Consider the following 8,087-nt stretch of genomic DNA (forward strand, 5'->3'; position numbering starts at 1 on the left):
CTTTTCTGTTACATCTACCTTTGGGTGGGTCATTCTTTCAGGAACAATATAGACCCCGTCAACTTCCTGAAGAGTCCAAGACCAGATAAAGAAGTAGGACAAGTGCCCCTGGATTCTGTGCTGTCCTGGCTCTGCAGCGAGTCCCTGGACATGGTTCTTTTACGGCTGTGGACATCTGCCTGAGTGGCACACAGCGAGTTAAGTACTGCCATCTCCGTTCTTCATTCCAGCAATTAGTGTTGGGGAGCTGGATGATGGAGAGTGTCTTCAGCTCTTCTCCCATTAGGGCTTTATAGCACTAGCCTGTATAGACCTGACCTAGGGGCAGGTGTGTGGCAAAGAGGCTAGTTGTGGGGTGACTGACTCACAGACAACTCCTAGTCCTCTGGGAAGAAAGGAGATTGGGTAATCTGGCCCCAAACTGGGGGCTAGGGGGAACTACTTCTGGTCAAGGCGTGGCACACAATCAGGACAGTAGGCCAGAGGGACCCAACTGTCCTTTCGTGCTAGGGACTCTGGTTGCTTGAAGTCGGCCCAATCAGATGAGAGGCAAGTCCCAAGCTTCTTACAGGTAGGGATGTTGGCTTTGTCCTACTGCAGCTTCATGAACTAGGGCCAGCGGGATTGCTTTATTAATTCACTGCTCTTCAGTGACAGACTGAAGGCTGTTCTAGACTGAAGCCTTGTCTCTTCCTCTGCTGGCACCCTAATAGCACTGTGTGAACAAGTACACAGGGTGACCACAGAACCCACTGGAAATGGATGATCACTGCGCTCGTTTTCTGGTCTCTACCTTTATAATAACCTCATGCCCCAAATTTGTTACTGGCTCTTGGCAAGGGAGGGACCAAGAAGAGAGATGCCCAGTATAACTTTCAAAACCCCAACATAGGGAAAAGAATCATCTGGCATTTCCTTAGAAATAAATTCCAGAAGAATCTAGGCCAAAGAGGTGAACGAAGCCTGTGAGATAATTTATCTTTATTGCCTCAATCACAGAGAATTCTCTACACAACATGAAGGGTAACTGGGACAGTAATGGGACACACAGGGAAACCAATCTGGGAATTCTTTTCCAAGGAGTTGAAGAGTTTAAGGATCCAACTTGAGACTGCAACCTTGAGACAGTGGACAGTCTCTCAGTTAAATCAGGTGGAGCAAAGGAACCATGAGGAGGGCAGGGAGAGGAATCTCTAAGGACTAGATGGTTTCAGGTCCCAGAGGAGTACCTGAGCCTACTACCTGAGTCTCCAACCAGGAAGCCTCTGTTGAGGGACAGGACTCCAGCCCTGCCAGAGGCCTCCCTGCTTAGGCTACGACTTCCTTCAAGGCGGCCCCTAGCTCTGGGAAGGAATACTGGTAGCCTGTGGCCAGTGTCCGCCGTGGGACCACCTTCTGGCCCTCCAGCAGCATGATGGCACGCTCTTGCCCAAAGACAGCTTGCACCACCATGCTGGGGAGAGGGATGAAGGCTGGGCGGCCTAGGGCAGCGCCCAAAGCCTTGGCAAACTCAGCATTTGTAGTAGTGGGGGCTGGAGCCACTCCATTCAGGACCCCCTGCACGTGGCTTGCTTCAAGGGCATGGATCAGGATTCCTGCCAGGTCTCTGATGTGAATCCAGGGGAAGAACTGGTGGCCCGAGCCGATGGGGCCCCCCAGGCCCAGGTGGAAGGGCAGCAGCATCTGACTGATGGCACCGCCCCCACGACCCAGCACGACCCCTAGGGCAGGCAAGAGATATGGTCATGGAGGAGGCTCCTCAGCCTCCAGCAGTTCCATAGTTCCTCCTGGATTCCTCTTCCTCCCTTTTCCCAGGCCAGCTTAGCTCTGTAGTAGCTCAGAGGTATGGCTCTCTCTGGGACTTCCTGTCCTCCCATCCACAGCTTGGCCACAAATCTGCCACTCCCCGAGCCCAGGAAGACATTCCAAACCTGTCTGATACCCAGGCCCCTGGTTCTCACCGGAACGCACCACCACCTGGCGTGTAGACTCTCCAGGAAGCCTGGCTGCAGTTTCCCATTTGGTTACCAGGTTGGAGAAAAAGTCAAAATCCCCTCCTGGGCTGTCCTCATCGTACTCTGCAGTCGGGCTGGGCTGGTAGTAAGCTGCCGGTGGAATAGCACTGGTTTGCCCCAACGTCCTTGGTCCTGCCTGGCCCTTTGCACCTGATGTTTCCCTTGGTCTTGCCCTCCTAGGTCTTTGGGATCTTCCCATGGGAAGACAGAGCCCTAGTTTTCCTTTGAACTACTCCACGAGTTGACCTGTTCCTGCCCTAGAGTAACTTATCTTTAGTTGTAGCTAAGCTGAGTGACTGCTAGAGTGTAGTGCTTAAGAGCAAAGACTCGGTGCCAGGCTGCCTGAGATTTATTCTTAGCCCCACCATTTATTAACCCTATGAGTTCAGGCAAATTATATAACCTCTCTCTGCAGAATGTTTGCATCTTTACAACAGGAATAACAATAATACCTATCTCTCATAGGGTGCTTGTGAAGGTTAAATGCTGTAATATGTGTAAAACACTTAGACTAGTGGCAGATATATGTTCTATAACCGTTTGCAGTTCTTTGGTCCCAATGGTGAAATGCAAGAATCAAATTCTGTTCCCAAAGAACTGTGCTGTGAGAAGCAAGGGACTTGGGAGTAGATGAGGCTTTTTCTGGCACTGAGAGCAGTACCACTATCCCCTCTTCCTCTGAGAATCCCGGTTTCTCAGAGAAAGTACGCAAAGGTCAGGAGAAATATGCATGGACTGAGGGCCTAGGAAGTTGTTGTGCTTGGAAAAGATCAGTACTCGGGTGTGTATAGCTAGAAGGGCCTGAGCTAACCCCTCGCTGTGCAACCGCTCTTCTTCTGGCTAATATAAGGGGCTGATGATTTGGGACATACCTACACCAGTGACTAAGACCCAGGCCTTGGGGGGTTGTGGGGCCTTGGTGATGGCTTTAGCCAATATCTGGGTGGTCTCCAAGCGGCTCCTGAGAACCTCCTTCTGGAAGGTTTCATTCCATCTGCAGGAGGGAAAAAAAAAAAAAAAGGGAAATAAGTCACTAAATACATACACGCATATCCCTTCCTCTTTCCCTGGGGCTCATCCATACCCACTTCTAGCAAACCCCTGCACTGTGGTTTAGAGGAATGGCCCATCTCTCCTGTAGGAAAAAAAAAGGCATATATCTTGGGTATCTTGAGTTATGAGTGAAGACTAAAGTCAATGGCTGAGGCAGGCAGAAGGGCAGGTGGGGGTGGAGGAAGGAGTGGGGCGGGATGAGTAGTTTGGGATATGAGTTTAGTTCTCAATCTGACATTTCTATTCGCCACAGCTCACAGGTTCTCCTCATCAGGGTCACACCCGTCCTCCCTCTGCTCTGAAGGACATCAGCTTCGGGGCCCTAGCTGACCTTCGGAGAGGGTTGAGGATGTTCTCTCCTGCCAGGTTGACAGCCGCATCACAGCGCTGCAGCCCCGACGTAGCAAGCTCATCCTGTTGAAGAAAACAATGAGGCGGGTACGGGTGGTGGCTTGCCCTGCGCCGCCAAACCAGACCTTCTCCCATAGCTTCCAGAGGATGGACATACCCAGGTGATCCGACCGGGCCCGGGCTTTCGGGAGACCAACGTCACTTCGTGGCCCCTGGCTTTCAACAGCTGGGTTAGGGCTGTCCCAATGAAGCCCGTCCCGCCACCTGACCAGAAATTACGAGCTAATTACAGAAATTATCCTCACCTTCCGTCCCCGCATGTGGCCCCCTCCTCTGGTGCCATCCCATCTGACTCCAGACTTCTTCTCCCCCCTCCCCCCTCCCGCGATGCAAAAGTGACACAGGTCACAGGGACTGGGGGAGATTCGACTTCCTGGGATAGGAAGCCAAGGCTGGTGCACGACTACCAGTGCACGATTCATTGCCCTCCCTCAAAAACGGCCTCCCACCTCCCAGTCTTTTGTTTCAACCTTTCCATAAGCCCGCCCCCGATTCTCCCTTTCTGCCCTCCCTCACCCACAAGCACCCGCATAGCGACCAGGACCTAACGCGCCCACGCAAGATTTAGGGGGGCGCTCCCCATCTTGGAAACGACCGCCCAATCCTGGGAGCGACGTTTGTGCGCATGCGTCTCTTGAGAAGCGCGCTCCAATAGGGGGGCGGGCAGGATTGATACTGGGCGTGGTCCTGCTTGGCGACCCGGAAGAGTTCATAGAGAAGGCTGTATATTTCAGCGCGAGGAGTGGCTGGGACCGGCCGGAGTGGGAGGTGGTAGACTTAGACGCAGTGGGCGGAGAAAGAAGGTACGAAGGCAGAGGACGGAAGGTTTTAGAGTGGGGAGCACACAGTCACCCACCCACCCACTCATGACCGAAAGCCCGTAGAGATTTGAATGTCCTTTCAGCCTGGCGGATTGGTAGTAACGCAAGAGAATTTCTTTATCCGTACTATGGATTTCTTTCAGCCTGGCCTCTTCATCCTTTCTTCTCCCTGTTCTGCTTCCTTCCTATCTTCATTTGAAATTTTTTAGGTTACTCTCCTCTTAATCCTTCTCCAGCCTATTTCTTCGGATGCTAATGCCCTTTGTCTTCACCTGCATAGCCAAACTTCTCCAAGGAGTGGTGTCCATTTTTACTCCCCAATTCACTCCCGTCTTTTGCCTTTATTGTTTATGGACTCTGTCGTCAAGAGCACTAATTTCCAATGTGTCACCAAAACAAATGCCTAGTTTCCAGTTATTTTCTTGACCTCAGTTTCACTGGACACTTGCCGACTTCTCCCTCCCTTTGGAAAAAGTCATCTCTCGGCCTTCGTGAAAGCCACAGCTCTCTTCTGGGTGTTCCTCCAAACTTTTCAGTTTCTGTTGCTTGCTCTGCTTCGAAGGTCTTAAAATGTTGGTATTTCCTCAAAGCTGGGACCTAGGACCTTACTCTCTTCGGTCTGCACTTTCTCCCAAGTGTATGTGGGTGAATTTGAGGCTGGACACCTAGTTCCTGAACCTGCTTTGAAAGCGTAAGCAGCACTATAGCTGTGTTAGTTGCATTAGTAACTTGGGCCCACCTTCTGTTTTGTTGCCTACTTATGTTTTAGTACTGCTTATCATTAATTTTGCCCTTTTTGCCCCTACTCCCTGTTTACCCACTGATTGTAAAAAACTAATGAGGACCAGACGGTAACATTTGTCTTCAAAATTATCTGACGTGCCTGATATACCAAGCCCTGCTCCGCCCGTCATTTTCCGGAAACATACCTCCAAATATCCTCCTTTCAGGATTTCAGGAACCCCCTCACCCACCTCTCATGCATTCACCTCCTTCCCCAAACATTTATAAGCTGTCCCTTCACTCAACAGAGCAAGGCAGCTTTGTGAATGATCCTCTTCCTTCTCATTGGGCTGCTCTTCTAATAAAACTTTGCTTCAAAACTGGTGTCTCAGACATTGGCTTACTGAACATCCGGTGCACTGACAAGTGTGAGTTCAGTAACAAATACAGTTAACCAGTTTTTCAGAGGCTTCCCAACATCCTATGCAACTTGAATTTCTCCTCTGACCTTTTGACTCTACAAAAACTTGTCACTAGACACTTCTTGGATGTCTGAAAACTTGTTGATTTTATTTACTAAGTATCTCCCACATCCATCTGTTTCTGTTTGTCTGCCACCACCACTCTCTTTTAAGTTATTATGCTCTTTTGTGTCAATTTCTGCAGCAGGCTCCTAGTAGGTCTCCCTGCTTCTGCGTCTTTCTCCTCTCCAAACTGTTCCACACATTGCAAACTGAATGATTTAAAAAGCTGGGCGGAGAACACTATGGTGACATACAACTCCTGAAAACAAAAGCAAAGACAAAAAACAACCCCCCCCCCCCCCCCCCCCCCCCCCCCCCCCCCCCCCCGCCAAAACCTCCCATTGTAAGTTTCCTGGATGTGCTGGGTAAAATGTAACACATCTCCATTTAAATACATTGTTAAGGCAACTAGAAAATAAAGGAAATCCTTAGAGACCAAAAAACAAGTCTTGGAACTGAGGGTACCTTGTGGTTGTTTGTCAGAGTAACCTAGGGGTGTGGGTGACAGCAGAGAATGCCTCAGACCCCTGCATAAAGCTCTTGGTGGGCTATGTTCTTAGGGAAAAAAATGAGTTTAAAAAAGCCTACTAGTGCCTGGTTGGCTCAGTCAGATGAGTGTATGACTCTTGATCTTCAGGTTGTGAGTTTCAGGGCAGCGTGGGGGGGTGGGGCTGGGAGGGTGGGGGGAGCAGAGATTACTTAAATAAATAAAACTTAAAAAACAAACGCCCACTTAGTATCAAAGAACATGACCAGGAAACTTGTTTCTGCAGGCTTGGCTCTCCCCTAGGATTGGTTGTAAAAAAATTTCCTTCCCTGAGAAGTTGTATCTATTGTCTGGCCCTCCTGCAGATTCGGAGTTTGAATTAATTGTTGTCTGCTTGGACTAGAAAGCCCTGAGCCAAAAATTTAAGTGTTCCAGATATGAATAGAAATAAATTTTCCCTTGGTTTCACAGGATCCCAATTGATAAAATCCTGCCAATCACACAATCCAAAACACACGAAAAAATCCAAGCTACTCTGGGGAGGGGTCAGCTGAAATAATACATAGCTGAATTAGACCAAAAAGGATTTCAGATATTAGAATTATGAGATATAGAATATGAAACTACCAAATCCAAAATGTTTCAAGAGGAGACATTAAAAACATGAGAAAGAGAAGATACTATTTTAAAAATTCCAGCAGAATTGATAAACCAATTAGAATTTCTAAAAATTAAAAACATAATAACTGAAATTCAAAAACTCTTTGAATGAGTTTAACATCAGGGAATAGATTTAGCATTGGTTAAGAGATGATTAACTAGATATGAAGACATTACCCAGCATACAGCACAGAGACAAAGAGGTAGAAAATCTAAAACAGAGGGTAAGAGACAAGGAAGATAAAGTGAGAGATTCAAATTCTTTCTATTTGGAGTCTTGATAGAGAGGAAACAGAGGAAGGTACAGAGAAAATGTTTAAAGAGATAATAGCTGATTATTTTTCCAAATTAATGAAAGGTATGAATACTCAGATTCAATAAGCAAAATGAATCTCAAGTAGAATAAATAAAAAGAAATCCATACCTAGTCCCATCATAGTAAAAGTATAAAAACCAAGAAGAGATATTAAAAGAGGGCAGAAAGACAGATTATCTATAAAAAAAAAATAACAATTAGACGAACAACAGACAATTTAGCTACAATACAAGCCAGTGGAGTAATACATTGAAACCTTCAAAGGCGAAGAGAAAATAATGGCCAACCTAGAACTGTTTACAAGCTGGCATTCAAGAATGAAGGTAAACCGATGGTATGTTTAGACAAGCCAAAGAAGAGAGCATTTGTTATCATCAGACTTACAAACTTTGTCAGGAAAAAAGAAAAGGGTCTCAAAAGGAAGGCGTGAGATGCAGGAGAATAATGAGCAAAAAGCTGGTAAACAAATGGGGAAATATAAACAAATATTGGCCATATAGAGCAACACAATGATATATAATTTGTGGGTAAAAACTGAAGCAGAACTAAAATGTTAGTCACCAATAATGGAGCTGGAGCTGAGTTGTTGGGGAAGGGTAACAGTCCTGAATAATACTAAACTTTGTTAAATATCCATTTAACAAATGAAGGGCAACTATTATATATTAGAAACAAAATGTGCACTTATAAATCAGTAGAGACAACAAAACAATCTAATCAATAAAAAAGTCATTGAGAAACAATAAAAAAAGAAAGTTTAGACAAAATTAGAAGATTCAAAGTAAGATAATAGGAATAATCGGTATCTATAATACATTTAGACTGAGAAATTGAATTAATTACATGCACTGGAATTCTGGATTTCAACGTGGATGAATCTTACAACTGTAATGTTGAGCAGAAAGGAAGTTGGAGGAAAGTATTTATGGTATGTTACTATTTGTTTAAAGAGTAGAAATTGGCTAAATAATGCACTCTTAATTGGGGAGGTAGATTTAAAGTAACAAGAAAGGCATGAAAAATCCTCAGGATAGCATTTACCTGTGGGAGTGAGTGGGAAAGCAGTCAGGGAGGGGG

General features: G+C 46.5%; 1 protein-coding gene across 2 annotated transcripts; it reads right to left on the reverse strand.

Annotated features, from left to right (window-relative positions):
* Positions 1–966: 966 nt before the first annotated feature.
* On the reverse strand, positions 967–4,104 carry SDR39U1 (short chain dehydrogenase/reductase family 39U member 1). 2 transcript variants are annotated; one of them, XM_058738683.1, is made up of 6 exons: positions 3,996–4,104; positions 3,577–3,683; positions 3,400–3,482; positions 2,888–3,009; positions 1,962–2,105; positions 967–1,721 (listed from the first exon to the last, which is right to left on the reverse strand). In XM_058738683.1, the coding sequence occupies exons 1-6, from the start codon at positions 4,009–4,011 to the stop codon at positions 1,309–1,311; spliced, it is 885 nt and encodes a 294-aa protein (XP_058594666.1). In that variant the 5' UTR covers positions 4,012–4,104; the 3' UTR covers positions 967–1,308. The 2 variants fall into 2 exon arrangements, with proteins under 2 accessions (XP_058594666.1, XP_058594667.1); XM_058738684.1 differs by lacking the exons at positions 2,888–3,009; positions 3,577–3,683; positions 3,996–4,104.
* Between the last annotated feature and the right edge of the window lie 3,983 nt (positions 4,105–8,087).

Source organism: Neofelis nebulosa, chromosome 7, assembly GCF_028018385.1.
Source record: "Neofelis nebulosa isolate mNeoNeb1 chromosome 7, mNeoNeb1.pri, whole genome shotgun sequence".
NCBI lineage: Eukaryota > Metazoa > Chordata > Mammalia > Carnivora > Felidae > Neofelis > Neofelis nebulosa.

Excerpts from the sequence above, each read along its gene's own strand:
- SDR39U1 (XM_058738683.1), bottom strand. Across the intron at positions 3,010-3,399 it reads ATCCTCAACCCTCTCCGAAG|ATGGAATGAAACCTTCCAGA; the intron begins GTCAGCTAGGGC and ends TCCCTCCTGCAG. Across the intron at positions 2,106-2,887 it reads GGTCTTAGTCACTGGTGTAG|CTTACTACCAGCCCAGCCCG; the intron begins GTATGTCCCAAA and ends TTCCACCGGCAG.